This window comes from Ascaphus truei, chromosome 21 (genome assembly GCF_040206685.1).
Source record: "Ascaphus truei isolate aAscTru1 chromosome 21, aAscTru1.hap1, whole genome shotgun sequence".
Classification (NCBI taxonomy): domain Eukaryota; kingdom Metazoa; phylum Chordata; class Amphibia; order Anura; family Ascaphidae; genus Ascaphus; species Ascaphus truei.
In genome coordinates this window covers 15,173,204-15,195,020 of record NC_134503.1, presented here as the reverse complement: position 1 = coordinate 15,195,020, position 21,817 = coordinate 15,173,204, and the positions used below count along the sequence as shown (strand labels likewise).

At 51.5% G+C, this 21,817-nt stretch overlaps 1 protein-coding gene across 3 annotated transcripts in view; it reads left to right on the top strand.

Moving 5' to 3' along the window:
- The first annotated feature begins 775 nt into the window (after positions 1-775).
- Positions 776-21,817, top strand: part of MAMDC4 (MAM domain containing 4) — a 49,899-nt gene continuing 28,857 nt past the window's right edge. Inside the window, exons 1-10 of one of the 3 annotated variants that reach the window (XM_075579082.1) lie at positions 776-1,808; positions 3,533-3,628; positions 4,740-4,913; positions 7,266-7,391; positions 13,050-13,192; positions 13,281-13,365; positions 13,684-13,803; positions 15,753-15,872; positions 16,455-16,543; positions 21,576-21,737. In XM_075579082.1, the coding sequence (XP_075435197.1) occupies positions 1,634-1,808; positions 3,533-3,628; positions 4,740-4,913; positions 7,266-7,391; positions 13,050-13,192; positions 13,281-13,365; positions 13,684-13,803; positions 15,753-15,872; positions 16,455-16,543; positions 21,576-21,737 (1,290 nt within the window). In that variant the 5' untranslated portion in view covers positions 776-1,633. Of the gene's footprint in view, positions 1,809-3,532; positions 3,629-4,739; positions 4,914-7,265; positions 7,392-13,049; positions 13,193-13,280; positions 13,366-13,683; positions 13,804-15,752; positions 15,873-15,897; positions 16,320-16,454; positions 16,544-21,575; positions 21,738-21,817 lie in introns of those variants that run through there. The other 2 variants (XM_075579084.1, XM_075579083.1) reach the window with 2 other exon arrangements.

The following is a 21,817-nucleotide window of genomic DNA, read 5'->3' as shown; positions in this document are numbered from 1 at the left end:
TTCAAAAAGTGGTTTCTGGTCCTAAGGTCGCGTCTCAAGCTATGTGCTGTATGGCCCAATAAGCATGATCTGAACACTGTATGTGCGCATATATCCACTGTACTGCCGGAGGCGCCAACAATGCTTTGCTCTTCAAAGTGTTAAAGGAGCGCAACGAGAGACTGTATAAGTAAAAAAGATATCATTTATATGTATATAAAGAAAAAAAAACCACTCCATGAAGCGGCACAAAACGCAGCCATTGCCCAAACCCGAGGCATCTAGGCTGACAAATGTCTGGAGCTGGAGGTGTGGGATTGGAAACGGCAAACACTGCAGCACCGGATCCGATGAGCGGACGGATGTCCGCGGCCTTGTGGAGATACCAATTGCAGGACGTCCCAGGGCTCTTCCACCAACCTGTACGCATGTCGCTTCATTACGCTTTGGGTCGGGGGGAGTGCGGGGGTAGCCTCTTGCAGCAAAGCGTCTGTAGGTGTGCCGGTTGTCCAAACAAAATGTTGCAAAAGCCCCTATGTTCCTTGCAGGGCTACGTCCTTATCCAGCATCTAACGCCGGGGTTCTCAACTCCAGTGCTGAAGACACCCCCACAACAGGTCAGGTTTTAAGGATATCCCTGCTTCAGCACAGATGGGTCAGTCTTCGACTGGTCATGCCTTGACGTGGCTTGCAGACTTATAATGCTTTGGCCAAAGGGTTTAACTAAATGACCCTTACTTGAGAGAATATTGAAGTATATCGCTGTATTTTTGTCACGTTGGATGTAGCATTGGTCTTGTATACACTTGGCCACGATCAGTAGCACTCCTTTTGACACACATATATATAGCAAATAAAAAAGATCACTTCGAGCACATTCACGTGTCTTAGACAGGTCTGCCTTTCACCATTATCACCTAGCATATAGTGCTTCCACTGTAGCAAGGGATTCTGGGAAATGACATGCAAATGAGCACACCGTGTCTCCTTTTGCCTGAAATCCATTTTTACATGAAACCCATATAAGCTAATGCTCGCTTCACCCACCATTACTTAAAATGTGATGATATTGATATATATGTGGTGGGTTTTGGGGTTCTGAGCTTGCTGGGATTGTGTGTTGTATATCCTCAACCTGACCTGTGTGGGGGGGTCTTGAGGCCTGAAGTTGAGAACTACTGACCTAACGGGAACCTGTATCCAGCCTCGCCGCCCTGCTCAGACCCCATACAGCTCTAACCTGCAGCCAACCTTCAGATGTCACGCTGTCTTGTCCAAAGCACCACCCCTTTCTTGCACACCCAGAGTACCACCGCGTGTTATTTACAAACACGCAGCTTCACGTTCTCTCAAATGAATGAAAAGTTACTTTATTTCAGAAACACAAACCTTTTTGTTTTTATACTGTATACCCCTTCCTAAAATGCGGCCTGCAGACACACTGCCATTCATTTATCCACAATAAGCGTTTTTCACATTAAGCATTTTAGTCTGTCCCCATTATTTTTTAGGGGACTTGGATCATTTCTACCGATACCTCTGCTGTAGCTCCTCCATCATCCTATTCACCACCCCTGGTTTTTTTTCCCCTAGCCCTCTTCTAGCCCTGCCCTGCAGGACTTCTGCACATGGAGGTGACTTTCTCTGTCCCGGAATGTGCTGCTCTTTATACTGCAGAGCCATCATTTCTGCAGAGCCGATAGCCGAGGGTGAAAGTCCACATCAGCTTCTCCGAGCCGACTCTCTCCCCCCACAGCTCGGGATCCTCTGGGTTGCTATCATGCACCGTGTACACACCTCCTTGCTCCTGCTCTGTCTGTACCGCTCAGGTGAGTGATTTCTACCAACATTCCTTTGCGCATTAGTGCCAAGGAGACCCCCAGGCTTGTTACTAAATCCTTTTTGTAAGCGAGGAAGAGGCTCGCCAACCTACGTTTATAGATGTGGATATAACATGAGATTCTGCAATGTGGTGCGAGGAGGATATAGCAGGAGAACATGCTGTAGAATAGTGAACGGGGGGGGGGGGTGTTCACATCAGTGGGGAGGTGGATTTTAAGATTTGGATGAAGAAGAGTAACATTGACTTTCTGCAATAAGGGAACACACAAGAATCTGTCTGTTGGGGCTGTAGACACACAGCACAGAGATGATGCAAGACGTAACTAGATCTCATACTGCACTGATAGCAGAACAGCCAGTTTAAACTCCCCTGCATTCTGAGAATCGATGGCGTAGCCAAAGACTGCAATGACCTCAGATAGTTGTTAATGTCTATGATGCATTTCTGCATGGTTACTTTTAACTATTGACTGCCAGCCGGGGCCCTCGCAGTTTGGTTTAACCTGATTTAAATCGAGCACAATCTCTGAAACATCAGGGCCTGTGTATACTAAGCAGTGCTATGGCGTAAGACACGTCACTGCCCATTTACATGAGTGCGCTGGAAGAGGTCTTATCGCGTTGCACCGCTTACTTAATATAGCCCTAAAGAACATGTCAAAAGTGAGATGTCAACCGTTAAAGTCCCAAATCCCAGAGTTTGGGCCCAAACGTCTAATTTTACTAAAGAAAAAGGAACAAAGTTCTGATTTTTCTCAGTCAGGTTCCATGATCGCATATGGTGAATATTCACTAAAATGCCAAAGGGCCCATCAAAGTCAATGGGAGTTTCTGTGCAATAGTGTCCCGATCGGCATTATCAGAGAGACCCGCATAACATCATTGAGAGCGGGCGTGTAGGAGTGGGTTATGACTCTCAGTGGTCCTCTGCCCCTCTATGAGATAAAGCCGTTCCGGAGGGTAACACTGACCAATCCCCTCTTCCAATGGCAGAACCTGTAATCCGCAGCTCACACTGCAGCTGTTCTCTTAGCAAAGTCCTGGTTTGTTTGCGTCTTTTTTTTATTTCTCTTCAGCTGTTCTGTTCTCAGAGTGAAATCGTGTGAGCTGAGCTCCCTTCCCATTGTAACTATGATGGGACAGCAGCACAATGTAGCGTTGGAGAGAGACTGCTCATCTCCTGACATACTTATTGCCTCCATACGTTTTGATGACCTACTTTTGAGCCTTCTCTTCCTTTTCTGGAAGTGCGTTGCTGCCAAGTGCAGCATTGAGAACTCATCACACTAGTGCAGTGGGTGGCCAACTCCAGTCCTTAAGGGCCACCAACAGGTCAGGTTTTCAGGATATCCATGCTTCAGCACAGGTGGCTCAATTGGTCCCTGCTTCAGCACAGGTGGGTCAATCAGTGTGCTGAAGCAGGGACCAATTGAGCCACCTGTGCTGAAGCATGGATATCCTGAAAACCTGACCTGTTGGTGGCCCTTGAGACCTGGAGTTGGCCACCCCTGTAGTAAGGGGGTGCAAACATGCTTGCTATAAACATAATGTTGTCCTAAATACCAAAGAAAGCCAAAGATCAAATGGGGTATCAAATTACAGGACCATGGGCAGACGAGGGGGTTCTTGCCTGCCGTCAAATTCTAGGTTTCATTTCTTGCCTCCATACAGTATATGAAAAACCTCTAACCTTCTCCCTCCCCCTCCTCAGCGCTGCCTGAGCTCACCGCCGGCTGTGTGAGTCCCCCAGAGACACGGTGTAACTTTGTGTGCGATTGCTGGGACTGCTCAGACGAGAGCCAATGTGGTTAGTACAGAGGTGTCCAAAATGTAGCACGCTCTGACCAATCCTCACTTATATGAAGTCGGGGAGATCTTCCTCAGTGATTATTTTTTTTGGCCCCTAAGATTTGCAGGTTTTTAGGGTGTGAAATGGGGCCATTTTTTTGCCACAACTGCTGCAGTGTTCTCTCGGCAATGTTTTTTGGCGAAAGTCTGGGTTGGAAATGGGAACGTTTGCCAGTCGGCTCCGAAATTCTCCCCGGCTTTTTCGCTCGCACGTAAATGTCTTATTCATGAATTATGAACGGTATCGAGTCGCGAGCGAGTTCGAGGCAGCTTTCTGTGATGCTATGGATACAGGCGTGGGGGGCCCTTTTGTTACACTGCCCCCCACAACGGCTATTGTTCCTGTACTGGGAATTGATGCAGCCATACTGAAAATATAGAAGGTGCTAGACTATCTTTTCAAACTGCCCCCAAACACTCCTCTCCCAAACCATTTGTTTTACCTTTTGGGTCCCTCATTCTGTATTCGCCGCGCAAAGATTATATTTAAGATTGGGGTGGGGTGGGGGGGGGGAGGGGGGAGTTTGTGACCCAAACTAAATCCCATTTGAAATAATAAGGGAATATAATAAGTTGGTTATTGAGGCATTTGTGTCCGTCTTGTCACTCTGAGCCCCCCTTGTAAGTCTCACGGGCCACCCACTTTGAGAAACATTTGAGCCAGACCCATCTCTAATGGACATTGCATGGTCACTAGCTGGGCTGAGGGGGAGGGGTGAAGTGGGGGACAGGGCCCAGTGAAGGAAGTGCCCAGACATGACCCGGGGATTTCTCTGCGCCCCCTGGGTTAACAACTCTCTGGGTCCCAGTACTTGCATGAGACCAGTGGAAGGGCTATAAGTTTCAGGAGTTGTTGCTATATGTAACTTGATCTCTAATTTTGAGATGATGGGACTCAGCAATCCCTAATTGGTGTTAGAACCTTAATTCACTCTTCAGATGACTAACTCTGTTTGCATTAATATTGCGTTTTCCTTAACCACACGCAGGTGTGGAACACAGAGAGATGGACTCACGGCTGTTCCTATGGGCAGAACTATTTGTATCTGACTTATGCGTTTGTCGTTCAGGTTACCGCAGGGATTCGCCAGTTTTAGGAGCACTCTTCAGCTGTGACTTTGAGCAGGATGACTGCGGTTGGAAAGACATCAGCACCTCTTCATATAAATGGGTCCGAGACCGCAGAAGCTTCTCCGTGTGGGGGTCCCGGCCCCCTGCAGATCACACACTGGGAACCAAATGGGGTAAAGCAACTCCATCTACATGTGACCGATACCAAATATTCCATTACAGTACTTCTCAGTATATCACATTTCCGATTTTGCGATTTATATTTAATTGTTTTAACTTATTTATTTTATTTATATATGTATTTTTCTTACCTTCTCTGGCGGCGCCACTTCCTGGCACCTCCCCCTGCAAGGTCCCCTCAACGTGGCTCCACGACGTCAAATGGCGTTGCCATGACAACGTGATGTCACGCGACGCCGTGTGGTGCCAAGTTGCCATGACAACGGGACGACTTACATGGTCACATAGTAGATGAGGTTGAAAAAAAGACATCCGTCCATCAAGTTCAACCTATGATAAAGTTAGACACCACGTGACGCCGTGATGTCACATAGTGCCCCATTGTCATGGCAACGCGGCACCATTTGAGGTCACCGAGTCATGTTGATGGGACCCTGCCAGGGGGAGATGCCGATGCCGGCGCCCGGAGATGTTTCCTCGTAGCTCGGAAATACACGGCCGAAACTATCCTATAAGTGCACCCGGGTGTCACTATTCTATAAGTACACCCGGGTATCACTATTCTATAAGTGCACCCGGGTGTCACTATTCTATAAGTACACCCGGGTATCACTATTCTATAAGTGCACCCGGGTGTCACTATTCTATAAGTACACCCGGGTATCACTATTCTATAAGTGCACCGGGTGTCACTATTCTATAAGTACACCCGGGTATCACTATCCTATAAGTACACCCGGGTATCACTATCCTATAAGTGCACCCGGGTATCACTATCCTATAAGTACACCCGGGTATCACTATCCTATAAGTGCACCCGGGTATCACTATCCTATAAGTGCACCAGGGTATCACTATCCTATAAGTGCACCCGGGTATCACTATTCTATAAGTACACCCGGGTATCACTATCCTATAAGTGCACCCGGGTATCACTATCCTATAAGTGCACCAGGGTATCACTATCCTATAAGTGCACCCGGGTATCACTATCCTATAAGTACACCCGGGTATCACTATCCTATAAGTGCACCAGGGTATCACTATCCTATAAGTGCACCCGGGTATCACTATTCTATAAGTGCACCCGGGTATCACTATTTAATAAGTGCACCCGGGTATCACTATTCTATAAGTGCACCCGGGTATCACTATTCTATAAGTGCACCCAGGTATCACTATTCTATAAGTACACCGGGTATCACTATTCTATAAGTGCACCCGGGTATCACTATTCTATAAGTACACACTAGTTATAGGAAAGTTGTATATGAAATGTCCTCTCTCTTCTATTCAGCAGCACTCTCATACATCCTTCCCAGCACTCTCATACATCCTTCCCAGCACTCTCATACATCCTCCCCAGCACTCTCATACATCCTCCCCAGCACTCTCATACATCCTTCCCAGCACTCTCATACATCCTTCCCAGCACTCTCATACATCCTCCCCAGCACTCTCATACATCCTCCCCAGCACTCTCATACATCCTTCCCAGCACTCTCATACATCCTCCCCAGCACTCTCATACATCCTTCCCAGCACTCTCATACATCCTCCCCAGCACTCTCATACATCCTTCCCAGCACTCTCATACATCCTTCCCAGCACTCCCATACGTCCTCCCCAGCACTCTCATACATCCTCCCCAGCACTCTCATACATCCTCCCCAGCACTCTCATACATCCTCCCCAGCACTCTCATACATCCTTCCCAGCACTCTCATACATCCTTCCCAGCACTCTCATACATCCTCCCCAGCACTCTCATACATCCTTCCCAGCACTCCCATACGTCCTCCCCAGCACTCTCATACATCCTCCCCAGCACTCTCATACATCCTTCCCAGCACTCTCATACATCCTCCCCAGCACTCTCATACATCCTTCCCAGCACTCTCATACATCCTTCCCAGCACTCCCATACGTCCTCCCCAGCACTCTCATACATCCTTCCCAGCACTCCCATACGTCCTCCCCAGCACTCTCATACATCCTTCCCAGCACTCTCATACGTCCTCCCCAGCACTCTCTCATACATCCTCCCCAGCACTCTCATACATCCTCCCCAGCACTCTCATACATCCTTCCCAGCACTCTCATACATCCTTCCCAGCACTCTCATACATCCTTCCCAGCACTCTCTCATACATCCTTCCCAGCACTCTCATACATCCTCCCCAGCACTCTCATACATCCTCCCCAGCACTCTCATACATCCTTCCCAGCACTCCCATACGTCCTCCCCAGCACTCTCATACATCCTCCCCAGCACTCTCATACATCCTCCCCAGCACTCTGACCGTCTCCTCCTCCGCATTCTCTCATTCTTCTCTTCTGTGCAGGTTGGTTCATGGCCACTGAGGGCCACAGAGGGAAGTCTTCGGTCACCGCGAGTCTCCGGTCCCCGGTGCTTCGGGATGCAGCCGCTACTTGTGAGATCCACGTGCATTACCACATGTGGGCTCCAGGTACGATGCATCTGTCCCACAATTCCCCCTACTTCGATATCTTTTATATTATCAGATTTCCGTGAGCTGTACAGTTGTTTTGGTTCTTCTGCCATAATGATATTTTTCCTTATATAGCACTGACAACGTGCACAGCTCTACTTAGCTTTGCAGGCACCACCCATAGAGCTTACAATCTAATTTGGGGGGGACAAAATGCTTGCCTAGCCTCACAGGGAATTCTGACACTGGGAGTTGAACTCACTTGAACGGCAGTGACATCACCACTGAGCCACTCGTTCAGCTCAAAACACTGTAGAAGACTTTTGGCTGCTGTCTTGGTTGAAGGTTTCTCTTGGTCCTAGAGAAATGCTTGTTTCCTCTCTGGATGGGAGAAGCTCGTTTCCTCTCTGGATGGGAGACGCTCGTTTCCTCTCTGGATGGGAGAAGCTCGTTTCCTCTCTGGATGGGAGAAGCTCGTTTCCTCTCTGGATGGGAGAAGCTCGTTTCCTTTCTGGTTGGGAGATGCTCGTTTCCCTCTCTGGATGGCAGACGCTCGTTTCCTGTCTGGATGGGAGACGCTCGTTTCCTCTCTGGATGGGAGACGCTCGTTTCCTCTCTGGATGGGAGAAGCTCGTTTCCTCTCTGGATGGGAGAAGCTCGTTTCCTCTCTGGATGGGAGAAGCTCGTTTCCTTTCTGGTTGGGAGATGCTCGTTTCCCTCTCTGGATGGCAGACGCTCGTTTCCTGTCTGGATGGGAGACGCTCGTTTCCTCTCTGGATGGGAGACGCTCGTTTCCTCTCTGGATGGGAGACTCTCGGTTCCCCTCTCTAGATGGAAGACGCTCGGTTCCCCTCTCTGGATGGGAGATGCTCGTTTCCCTCTCTGGACGGGAGACGCTCGTTTCCTCTCTTGATGGGAGACGCTCGGTTCCCCTCTCTAGATGGAAGACGCTCAGTTCCCCTCTCTGGATGGGAGATGCTCGGTTCCCTTCTCTGGATGGGAGACGCTCGGTTCCCCTCTCTGGATGGGAGACGCTCGGTTCCCCTCTCTGGATGGGGACGCTTGTTTCCTCTCTGGATGGGAGACGCTCGGTTCCCCTCTCTGGGTGGGAGACGCTCATTTCCTCTCTGGATGGAAGACGCTCGGTTCCCCTCTCTGGATGGGAGACGCTCGTTTCCTCTCTGGATGGGAGACGCTCGTTTCCTCTCTGGATGGGAGACGCTCGGTTTCCCTCTCTGGATGGGAGACGCTCGGTTTCCCTCTCTGGATGGGAGACGCTCGTTTCCCTCTCTGGATGGGAGACGCTCGTTTCCCTCTCTGGATGGGAGACACTCGGTTCCCCACTCTGGATGGGAGACGCTCGGTTCCCCACTCTGGATGGGAGACGCTTGTTTCCTCTCTGGATGGGAGACGCTCGGTTCCTTTCTGGTTGGGAGATGCTCGTTTCCCTCTCTGGATGGCAGACGCTCGTTTCCTGTCTGGATGGGAGATGCTCGTTTCCTCTCTGGATGGGAGACGCTCGTTTCCTCTCTGGATGGGAGACGCACGTGTCCCTCTCTGGATGGAAGACGCTCGTTTCCTCTCTGGATGGGAGACGCTCGTTTCCTCTCTGGATGGGAGACGCTCGGTTTCCCTCTCTGGATGGGAGATGCTCGTTTCCCTCTCTGGATGGCAGACGCTCGTTTCCTGTCTGGATGGGAGACGCTCGTTTCCTCTCTGGATGGGAGACGCTCGTTTCCTCTCTGGATGGGAGACTCTCGGTTCCCCTCTCTAGATGGAAGACGCTCGGTTCCCCTCTCTGGATGGGAGACGCTCGTTTCCCTCTCTGGATGGGAGACGCTCGTTTCCTCTCTTGATGGGAGACGCTCGGTTCCCCTCTCTAGATGGAAGACGCTCAGTTCCCCTCTCTGGATGGGAGATGCTCGGTTCCCCTCTCTGGATGGGAGACGCTCGGTTCCCCTCTCTGGATGGGAGACGCTCGGTTCCCCTCTCTGGATGGGAGACGCTCGGTTCCCCTCTCTGGATGGGAGACGCTCGGTTCCCTTCTCTGGATGGGAGACGCTTGTTTCCTCTCTGGATGGGAGACGCTCGGTTCCCCTCTCTGGGTGGGAGACGCTCATTTCCTCTCTGGATGGAAGACGCTCGGTTCCCCTCTCTGGATGGGAGACGCTCGTTTCCTCTCTGGATGGGAGACGCTCGGTTTCCCTCTCTGGATGGGAGACGCTCGTTTCCTTTCTGGATGGGAGACGCTCGGTTTCCCTCTCTGGATGGGAGATGCTCGTTTCCCTCTCTGGATGGCAGACGCTCGTTTCCTGTCTGGATGGGAGACGCTCGTTTCCTCTCTGGATGGGAGACGCTCGTTTCCTCTCTGGATGGGAGACTCTCGGTTCCCCTCTCTAGATGGAAGACGCTCGGTTCCCCTCTCTGGATGGGAGATGCTCGTTTCCCTCTCTGGATGGGAGACGCTCGTTTCCTCTCTTGATGGGAGACGCTCGGTTCCCCTCTCTGGATGGGAGATGCTCGGTTCCCTTCTCTGGATGGGAGACGCTCGGTTCCCCTCTCTGGATGGGAGACGCTCGGTTCCCCTCTCTGGATGGGGACGCTTGTTTCCTCTCTGGATGGGAGACGCTCGGTTCCCCTCTCTGGGTGGGAGACGCTCATTTCCTCTCTGGATGGAAGACGCTCGGTTCCCCTCTCTGGATGGGAGACGCTCGTTTCCTCTCTGGATGGGAGACGCTCGGTTTCCCTCTCTGGATGGGAGACGCTCGGTTTCCCTCTCTGGATGGGAGACGCTCGTTTCCCTCTCTGGATGGGAGACGCTCGTTTCCCTCTCTGGATGGGAGACACTCGGTTCCCCACTCTGGATGGGAGACGCTCGGTTCCCCACTCTGGATGGGAGACGCTTGTTTCCTCTCTGGATGGGAGACGCTCGGTTCCTTTCTGGTTGGGAGATGCTCGTTTCCCTCTCTGGATGGCAGACGCTCGTTTCCTGTCTGGATGGGAGATGCTCGTTTCCTCTCTGGATGGGAGACGCTCGTTTCCTCTCTGGATGGGAGACGCACGTGTCCCTCTCTGGATGGAAGACGCTCGTTTCCTCTCTGGATGGGAGACGCTCGTTTCCTCTCTGGATGGGAGACGCTCGGTTTCCCTCTCTGGATGGGAGATGCTCGTTTCCCTCTCTGGATGGCAGACGCTCGTTTCCTGTCTGGATGGGAGACGCTCGTTTCCTCTCTGGATGGGAGACGCTCGTTTCCTCTCTGGATGGGAGACTCTCGGTTCCCCTCTCTAGATGGAAGACGCTCGGTTCCCCTCTCTGGATGGGAGACGCTCGTTTCCCTCTCTGGATGGGAGACGCTCGTTTCCTCTCTTGATGGGAGATGCTCGGTTCCCCTCTCTAGATGGAAGACGCTCAGTTCCCCTCTCTGGATGGGAGATGCTCGGTTCCCCTCTCTGGATGGGAGACGCTCGGTTCCCCTCTCTGGATGGGAGACGCTCGGTTCCCCTCTCTGGATGGGAGACGCTCGGTTCCCCTCTCTGGATGGGAGACGCTCGGTTCCCCTCTCTGGATGGGAGACGCTTGTTTCCTCTCTGGATGGGAGACGCTCGGTTCCCCTCTCTGGGTGGGAGACGCTCATTTCCTCTCTGGATGGAAGACGCTCGGTTCCCCTCTCTGGATGGGAGACGCTCGTTTCCTCTCTGGATGGGAGACGCTCGGTTTCCCTCTCTGGATGGGAGACGCTCGTTTCCTCTCTGGATGGGAGACGCTCGGTTTCCCTCTCTGGATGGGAGATGCTCGTTTCCGTCTCTGGATGGCAGACGCTCGTTTCCTGTCTGGATGGGAGACGCTCGTTTCCTCTCTGGATGGGAGACGCTCGTTTCCTCTCTGGATGGGAGACTCTCGGTTCCCCTCTCTAGATGGAAGACGCTCGGTTCCCCTCTCTGGATGGGAGATGCTCGTTTCCCTCTCTGGATGGGAGACGCTCGTTTCCTCTCGATGGGAGACGCTCGGTTCCCCTCTCTGGATGGGAGATGCTCGGTTCCCTTCTCTGGATGGGAGACGCTCGGTTCCCCTCTCTGGATGGGAGACGCTCGGTTCCCCTCTCTGGATGGGGACGCTTGTTTCCTCTCTGGATGGGAGACGCTCGGTTCCCCTCTCTGGGTGGGAGACGCTCATTTCCTCTCTGGATGGAAGACGCTCGGTTCCCCTCTCTGGATGGGAGACGCTCGTTTCCTCTCTGGATGGGAGATGCTCGGTTTCCCTCTCTGGATGGGAGACGCTCGGTTTCCCTCTCTGGATGGGAGACGCTCGTTTCCCTCTCTGGATGGGAGACGCTCGTTTCCCTCTCTGGATGGGAGACACTCGGTTCCCCACTCTGGATGGGAGACGCTCGGTTCCCCACTCTGGATGGGAGACGCTTGTTTCCTCTCTGGATGGGAGACGCTCGGTTCCTTTCTGGTTGGGAGATGCTCGTTTCCCTCTCTGGATGGCAGACGCTCGTTTCCTGTCTGGATGGGAGACGCTCGTTTCCTCTCTGGATGGGAGACGCTCGTTTCCTCTCTGGATGGGAGACTCTCGGTTCCCCTCTCTAGATGGAAGACGCTCGGTTCCCCTCTCTGGATGGGAGACGCTCGTTTCCCTCTCTGGATGGGAGACGCTCGTTTCCTCTCTTGATGGGAGACGCTCGGTTCCCCTCTCTAGATGGAAGACGCTCAGTTCCCCTCTCTGGATGGGAGATGCTCGGTTCCCCTTTCTGGATGGGAGACGCTCGGTTCCCCTCTCTGGATGGGAGACGCTCGGTTCCCCTCTCTGGATGGGAGACGCTCGGTTCCCCTCTCTGGATGGGAGACGCTTGTTTCCTCTCTGGATGGGAGACGCTCGGTTCCCCTCTCTGGGTGGGAGACGCTCATTTCCTCTCTGGATGGAAGACGCTCGGTTCCCCTCTCTGGATGGGAGACGCTCGTTTCCTCTCTGGATGGGAGACGCTCGGTTTCCCTCTCTGGATGGGAGACGCTCGGTTTCCCTCTCTGGATGGGAGACGCTCGTTTCCCTCTCTGGATGGGAGACGCTCGTTTCCCTCTCTGGATGGGAGACACTCGGTTCCCCACTCTGGATGGGAGACGCTCGGTTCCCCACTCTGGATGGGAGATGCTCGGTTCCTCTCTGGATGGGAGATGCTCGGTTCCCCTCTCTGGATGGGAGACGCACGTGTCCCTCTCTGGGTGGGAGACGCTCGTTTCCTCTCTGGATGGGAGACGCTCGTTTCCTCTCTGGATGGGAGACGCTCGGTTCCCCTCTCTGGATGGGAGATGCATGTGTCCCTCTCTGAATGGGAGACGCTCGGTTCCTCTCTGGATGGGAGACGCTCGTGTCCCTCTCTGGATGGAAGACGCTCGTGTCCCTCTCTGGGTGGGAGACGCTCGTTTCCTCTCTGGATGGGAGACGCACGTGTCCCTCTCTGGGTGGAAGACGCACGTGTCCCTCTCTGGATGGGAGATGCTCATGTCCCTCTCTGGGTGGGAGACGCTCTGTTCTTTTATCTCTAGAGCTCTGGTCCCTGTAATTTGCTGCATTGTTACCCCCAAAATGATGCTCCTGTTTCCTTGCCAATTATCTCTGTAAGAGGACCTGGTAGGAGGACCTCTCTCTGAGACAGTCTTATATTCTTCTGTTTACAGATTCACCAACTATGAATGGAAGCCTCTCCGTACAGCTAACTGATAAAACACAGACATACAGGCTGTGGCTCAGCCCCCAGAGCAGTGTGTTGGCTTGGCGACAAATCGTGATATACACCGGCAGAATCAAAGGGGAGTTTCAGGTGAGGCTTCTGGTCACATCCATTCCCATCTTCCCCTTCACCTTCTACGCACTGAGTTGTCAATGGACTTTTTCTGCCTCTCTTGCAGCTTATTGTGTCCTCCTCCCAGGACCCTTCCAGCCGAGGGGACATTGCTATTGACGACTTGGAGTTTCGACATTGTGCTGTCTCAGGTACCTTATCCTACTCGAGTTACTTCCACTCCGAATTGTGCCTCTTCTGTGCTCATGCAATGCCGTCTTGTTGACAAATGCCAGTGTATATGCAATGTCACCTTAATGTCTGCCAAATGCCCTGCCATGCCACGTTGCTGATCTCAAGATGCAGTACTTCAATCCTGCCAATGTATGCCCTTGTTGCCTTACTCCAAGCATCGCGTTTGTGCTTCTGTAATGCCAACGCAAGTCCTTTGGACCCACACCCTTATACATTAACATGACCAGTGCCCAAATAATTGGGTAAAGTTCAGTTCGCTGTATGTGTTTCTTCAGCGCCACAGGCAGAATGCAATGCTGAGCAGTACCAGTGTGCCCGCGGCTCATGTGTGGGGAAGGATGGTCTCTGCGATGGAAATGATGACTGTGGAGATGACTCGGATGAGAGTGACTGTAGTAAGTAATATATTACAATACCCTCCAGCAGTGTAGTGGTTACAGCAGTGTTTTTTTAACTTTTTATTTTTGTTAAGAAACCCTATAATTATATTGTGAAATTCTGCAGAACCCCAACCCTCTCTAATAGTGTCTGAGATCAGATGCATTGTAAGGAACCCCAACCCTCTCTAATAGCGTCTGAGATCAGATACATTGTAAGGAACCCCAACCCTCTCTAATAGCGTCTGAGATCAGATGCATTGTAAGGAACCCCAACCCTCTCTAATAGTGCGTCTGAGATCAGATGCATTGTAAGGAACCCCAACCCTCTCTAATAGCGCGTCTGAGATCAGATGCACTGTAAATTCTTCTGTATTTGGTACAATTTTCAATTGACCTGAAAATTGCAGGGAACCCCTGTTGAAAAACACTGGGTTACACCTTTAAACCAGAAGCCGTCTTCACCCCTCACAGGAAGAAGCTTTCACAGGAAGCTGGACTATCTTCCCTAAGGCTGCGGACATGGTGCCGCAGCCCGTGCAGAGACGCGCGGAGGCTGAGGGAAAGCGGGTGCTTTCCCTGGCCATAGTACTGGGGCCATGGGGGGCGTTCCTGGGGCGTTCCTAGAGATGCCGTGGATCTGGTTCGCCTTCATTGAGCAAACCGCTCACGTGACCGCCCTGTTGCGTGAAAAATCACCTCTGGCCTCTGCGCGCCGCATGTACGCGAACACTGCCTTAACGCAGTCTGTTCGCTCAGCGTGCGGACGCGTCCGCACGGTCTGAGGTACCATGGACGCAGCCTAACTCCCTCTTGTAAAGCGGTGATGCTCAGGGCATCAGATCAGTGCTTGAAGAGAAGCATTGAACAGTTACCATTGTGCATAGGAAATACTGTTTCCATTGCATGTACCCCTACATAATGTGTAACCCTATGCATGTACCCCTACATAATGTGTAACCCTATACATACTATGTGTTCGTGCCCAAAAGAGCTCGAGCAGGGATTGGGTTCTCTAATGTTCAACGCACTTCTCCCGATTATTGTATTCTCTGTCCCTATATTATAATGTTCTTGTGTAAAGCAATGTATACCCAGTAGGTTCTATGTATATAAATAAAAAACAACGGTATAAATATAACTATTATGTATACATGTCATACATTATGTATATTATGTATACATGCCATACATTATGTATATTATGTATACATGCCATACATTATGTATATTATGTATACATGCCATATATTATGTATATTATGTATACATGCCATATATTATGTATATTATGTATACATGCCATACATTATGTATATTATGTATACATGCCATACATTATGTATATATGCCATACATTATGTATATTATGTATACATGCCATATATTATGTATATTATGTATACATGCCATACATTATGTATATTATGTATACATGCCATATATTATGTATATTATGTATACATGCCATATATTATGTATATTATGTATACATGCCATACATTATGTATACATGCCATACATTATGTATATTATGTATACATGCCATATATTATGTATATTATGTATACATGCCATACATTATGTATATTATGTATACATGCCATACATTATGTATATTATGTATACATGCCATACATTATGTATATTATGTATACATGCCATACATTATGTATATTATGTATACATGCCATACATTATGTATACATGCCATACATTATGTATATTATGTATACATGCCATATATTATGTATATTATGTATACATGCCATACATTATGTATATTATGTATACATGCCATATATTATGTATATTATGTATACACGCCATACATTATGTATATTATGTATACATGCCATACATTATGTATATTATGTATACATGCCATACATTATGTATATTATGTATACATGCCATAAGAGAAAAGTACCGCTCGCCTTCCCCTGTTTCCTCTCTCCTTGTTTCAGAATCCTTCCAGTTCTGTACTTTTGAACAGGATCTCTGTGGCTGGAATGCGACTAGGTTCAGCTGGCAAAGGGTTAATGGGTCCCAACCCAGCAGAGATCACACGTCAAACAGCCGGTCTGGTGGGTGCCTCTCCCTGCTCCCGTCCCCCAGTCATCGCCTGTCTGTGTGTCGCATGCGCCTCCTGGGGTCAGTGTACCCAGCATACACTGTGTTTGGCGCGCTGTCCTTTCTGTGTGAGAAGCATAGGGGGGGATTTGGAGCACAATTGGAGACAAGAAAGGCTTTGGGACATTGCGTATCTTGGCATCTGTGTACCAAGCTGTCCGCTCCAGTTTTTGCTGCATGTGCATCGTCTTGGGATTTGGGAAATACCAATGGGAAGAGTGAGGGAGGTGACGTACGTTATAATGGGGCGTGTCAAATTACCTGTGTCTGTTTACATTTCTTTGAGAGGAAGAGAGAGAGCTGTGCGTGTTATACAGAGGACGAGCACAGAATACACCTAGGTATAGCAGTGAGGGAGAGCTGTGCGTGTTATACAGAGGACGAGCACAGAATACACCTAGGTATGGCAGTGAGGGAGAGCTGTGCGTGTTATAGGAACAGAATGGGGTATTTCCGTGCAGCGCAGTGCCAGATAGCCATGAACCTGCCCTGCTGAGGACGTCACTGGGCCGTGATGTGTGTGCATTTTATTTTAGGGCATTTCCTTCGTGCTGGAAGTGGTTCCCCCGATCCGGCCACACTCACCAGCCCCCAGCTGCAGGCAGCCAGCAATGAATCGTGTGCGGTGAGTTACAGGCGGAACAGTATCGGCATGCAAGGGTTAAACCTGTGGGGGGGACAGGAGCAAGGGTTAAACCTGGGGGGGGGGGGACAGGAGCAAGGGTTAAACCTGGGGTGGGGACAGGAGCAAGGGTTAAACCTGGGGGGGGGGAACAGGAGCAAGGATTGAACTTCACAAGGATACGTTAACAAAAATCAAGGGCACATATTCATCAGCAAACTGGCTCCAAACAGATCCCATACTGCAATGAAACAGATCCCATACTGCAATGAAACAGATCCCATACTGCAATGAAACAGATCCCATACTGCAATGAAAGAGATCCCATACTGCAATGAAACAGATCCCATACTGCAATGAAACAGATCCCATACTGCAATGAAAGAGACCCCATACTGCAATGAAACAGATCCCATACTGCAATGAAACAGATCCCATTCTGCAATGAAAGAGATCCCATACTGCAATGAAACAGATCCCATACTGCAATGAAACAGATCCCATACTGCAATGAAAGAGATCCCATACTGCAATGAAAGAGATCCCATACTGCAATGAAACAGATCCCATACTGCAGTGAAACAGATCCCATACTGCAATGAAACAGATCCCATACTGCAATGAAAGAGATCCCATACTGCAATGAAACAGATCCCATACTGCAATGAAAGAGATCCCATACTGCAATGAAAGAGATCCCATACTGCAGTGAAACAGATCCCATACTGCAATGAAAGAGACCCCATACTGCAATGAAAGTGACCCCATACTGCAATGAAACAGATCCCATACTGCAATGAAACAGATCCCATACTGCAATGAAACAGACCCCGTACTGCAATGAAACAGATCCCATACTTCAATGAAAGAGATCCCATACTGCAATGAAACAGATCCCATACTGCAATGAAACAGATCCCATACTGCAATGAAACAGATCCCATACTGCAATGAAACAGACCCCATACTGCAATGAAAGAGAAGCGGTAACACCAATATTTCCCAATTCTTCCACAAACCCCGTGGCCCAGATTCACAGAAGGGGCTAAACTTTAGCCTCAGCTCCATCCACATGAGTGCGAGTAACGGCGATCTAAAGCTCAGCCCCCTTCTGTGGGTCTGGGCCCAAGGGTTTGGGGCAGCAAGAATTGCAATATGCAGGTTCTGTCTCATGTATTGGGTTTAAACTGACCCTGAGAGAGACCAGCAAAGCTGAGCACAGCTTTCTCACATCGACTACTCTCTCTATAAGATGCACAGCTATCTCACATCGACTACTCTCTCTATAAGATGCACAGCTATCTCACATCGACTACTCTCTCTATAAGATGCACAGCTATCTCACATCGACTACTCTCAGCCCGGCACAGAGGCTGCACCCGCCCCTCCTCTCTCAGCCCGGCACAGAGGCTGCGATCCGCCTCTCCCCTCTCAGCCCGGCACAGAGGCTGCAATCCGCCTCTCCCCTCTCAGCCCGGCACAGAGGCTGCGATCCGCCTCTCCTCTCTCAGCCCGGCACAGGGGCTGCGATCCGCCTCTCTCAGCCCGGCACAGAAGCTGCGATCCGCCTCTCCTCTCTCAGCCGGCACAGAGGCTGCGATCCGCCTCTCCCAGCCCGGCACAGAGGCTGCGATCCGCCTCTCCTCTCTCAGCCCGGCACAGAGGCTGCGATCCGCCTCTCTCAGCCCGGCACAGAAGCTGCGATCCGCCTCTCCTCTCTCAGCCGGCACAGAGGCTGCGATCCGCCTCTCCCAGCCCGGCACAGAGGCTGCGATCCGCCTCTCTCAGCCCGGCACAGAAGCTGCGATCTGTCCCTCCTCTCTCAGCCCGGCACAGAGGCTGCGATCCGCCTCTCCTCTCCCAGCCCGCACAGAGGCTGCGATCCGCCTATCCTCTCTCAGCCCGGCACAGAGGCTGCGATCCGCCTCTCCTCTCTCAGCCCGGCACAGAGGCTGCGATCCTCCTCTCTCAGCCCGGCACAGAGGCTGCGATCCGCCTCTCCTCTCTCAGCCCAGCACAGAGGCTGCGATCCGCCTCTCCTCTCTCAGCCTGGCACAGAGGCTGCGATCCGCCTCTCCTCTCTCAGCCCAGCACAGAGGCTGCGATCCGCCTCTCCTCTCTCAGCCCGGCACAGAGGCTGCGATCTGCCTCTCCTCTCTCAGCCCGGCACAGAGGCTGCGATCCTCCTCTCTCAGCCCGGCACAGAGGCTGCGATCTGCCTCTCCTCTCCCAGCCCGGCACAGAGGCTGCGATCCGCCTCTCCTCTCTCAGCCCGGCACAGAGGCTGCACCCGCCCCTCCTCTCTCAGCCCGGCACAGAGGCTGCGAACTGCCCCTCCTCTCTCAGCCCGGCACAGAGGCTGCGATCCGCCTCTCCTCTCTCAGCCCGGCACAGAGGCTGCGAACCGCCTCTCCTCTCTCTGCCCGGCACAGAGGCTGCGATCCGCCTCTCCTCTCTCAGCCCGGCACAGAGGCTGCGATCCGCCTCTCCTCTCTCAGCCCAGCACAGAGGCTGCGATCCACCTCTCCTCTCTCAGCCCGGCACAGAGGCTGCGATCTGCCTCTCCTCTCTCAGCCCGGCACAGAGGCTGCGATCTGCCTCTCCTCTCTCAGCCCAGCACAGAGGCTGCGATCCACCTCTCCTCTCTCAGCCCGGCACAAGGCTGCGAACCGCCTCTCCTCTCTCTGCCCGGCACAGAGGCTGCGATCTGCCTCTCCTCTCTCTGCCTGGCACAGAGGCTGCGATCCGCCTCTCCTCTCTCAGCCCGGCACAGAGGCTGCGATCCGCCTCTCCTCTCTCAGCCCGGCACAGGGGCTGCGATCCGCCTCTCCCAGCCCGGCACAGAGGCTGCGATCCGCCTCTCCTCTCTCAGCCCGGCACAGAGGCTGCGATCCGCCTCTCCCAGCCCGGCACAGAGGCTACGATCCGCCTCTCCTCTCTCAGCCCGGCACAGAGGCTGCGGTCCGCCTCTCCTCTCTCAGCCCGGCACAGAGGCTGCGGTCCGCCTCTCCTCTCTCAGCCCGGCACAGAGGAGAGAGACACTTCTTCACCCCCAGACAGCGCAGACTGCACTCGCTGAGCAGCTGCCATGTTTGAGGTGTATGGGAAAGTGAGAGGAAAGAAGGAAGGAGTGAGGTGTTGGTGTGGGGAGGGCGTAGGGGATGAAGATGTGCGGTGTAAGCAAGAGAAGGGCAGAAGAACACGGAGTGTAACAGAGAGGGGGTTAGTGCAGTGTGAGCAGGGGATAAATGTGAAGTGTGTTGAATAAAATGGTGATGTGTGACGGTGAATGTGCAGTGTGTAAGAAGAGAGTGGGGGAGTGTGTAAGAAGAGAGTGGGGGAGTGTGTAAGAAGAGAGTGGGGGAGTGTGTAAGAAGAGAGGGGGGGTGTAAGAAGAGAGTGGGGGAGTGTGTAAGAAGAGAGTGGGGGAGTGTGTAAGAAGAGAGTGGGGGTGTGTGTAAGAAGAGAGTGGGGGAGTGTGTAAGAAGAGAGAAGGGGGTGTGTGTAAGAAGAGAGTGGGGGAGTGTGTAAGAAGAGAGTGGGGGAGTGTGTAAGAAGAGAGGGGGGGTGTAAGAAGAGAGTGGGGGAGTGTGTAAGAAGAGAGTGGGGGAGTGTGTAAGAAGAGAGTGGGTGTGTGTGTAAGAAGAGAGTGTGGGAGTGTGTAAGAAGAGAGAAGGGGGTGTGTGTAAGAAGAGAGTGGGGGAGTGTGTAAGAAGAGAGAAGGGGGAGTGTGTAAGAAGAGAGAAGGGGGAGTGTGTAAGAAGAGAGTGGGGGAGTGTGTAAGAAGAGAGTGGGGGAGTGTGTAAGAAGAGAGTGGGGGAGTGTGTAAGAAGAGAGTGGGGGAGTGTGTAAGAAGAGAGTGGGGGAGTGTGTAAGAAGAGAGTGGGGGAGTGTGTAAGAAGAGAGTGGGGGTGTGTGTAAGAAGAGAGTGGGGGTGTGTGTAAGAAGAGAGAAGGGGGAGTGTGTAAGAAGAGAGTGGGGGGGGGGTGTAAGAAGAGAGTGGGGGAGTGTGTAAGAAGAGAGTGGGGGTGTGTGTAAGAAGAGTGTGGGGGAGTGTGTAAGAAGAGAGAAGGGGGAGTGTGTAAGAAGAGAGTGGGGGAGTGTGTAAGAAGAGAGAAGGGGGAGTGTGTAAGATGAGAGTGGGGGAGTGTGTAAGAAGAGAGTGGGGGAGTGTGTAAGAAGAGAGAAGGGGGAGTGTGTAAGATGAGAGTGGGGGAGTGTGTAAGAAGAGAGTGGGGGAGTGTGTAAGAAGAGAGTGGGGGAGTGTGTAAGAAGAGAGTGGGGGGGTGTAAGAAGAGAGTGGGGGAGTGTAAGAAGAGAGTGGGGGGGTGTAAGTGTGGGGGGGGGGGGGGGTGAGTTCTGATGAGCTGGGGCACCCCAAGACTTAAAAAAATCCCCCAGGGAAAAAGGTTCAGAACCATTGCGCCGCTGGCAGATTCAGCCTTGCATTACATCTCATAGGGCAAAAACTGTGCAATAAACCTTAACGCTGCAGACCAAGCAATATCCTACATGTGTAGGTTTTTTTTAAATTATATATAAATCAGCTCTGTCCTATGAGGAAATACTTGCAGCATTTTTTATTTAAAAAAATTAAACCCACTGAGTATGACATTTTTTTTAATATATTCTAATGTAAGAAGCGTTTTCTGTTTTTATAGGAACCATTGACAAAGTCACACCCCCTTCCTCTTCTGAAACAGGCTCGGACACACCCCTTTTTTGAGCCCTGCCCTCTCTCTAGCAGTGCACCAATTGTATCTAGTGACTGCCTGGTCACATGATCTTCCCCATAGGACTTTGCCTCTTTGGTCCTCTTCTGCTGCCCTGACCGCCATTTAGTGAACCCCCGAGTCGAATATTCGCCGATCGATCACAGGAGAAATGGATCGATCTGCAACTTAGCTAATTACTGATCATTGTGTGGATTGTAGTGATGCACATATTAAAGGGGGAAAAAACCTGCTGCTTGGACTGCTGCTTTAAGACAGTTCCCGTTCACCTTTGCTCACTGTGACCTATGTGCTCCCCACAGCTTGTGCTGTACTACCACATGGATGGCTCAGACACCAGTCAGCTGGAGATCTATTACCTGATCTCAATGGAGAAGAAGAAAGTGGGAGGAAGATGGGGACAGAGGGGACATGTGTGGCTCAGAGACAGAGTCATCTTCCAGCTGCCCGATGAGACATTCCAGGTAACAAGTGCACAGCATCATTGACTCCATTCTCCCACCAAGCCTAGACTAAGAACCCCACAAGTACTGCTAGACGTAGA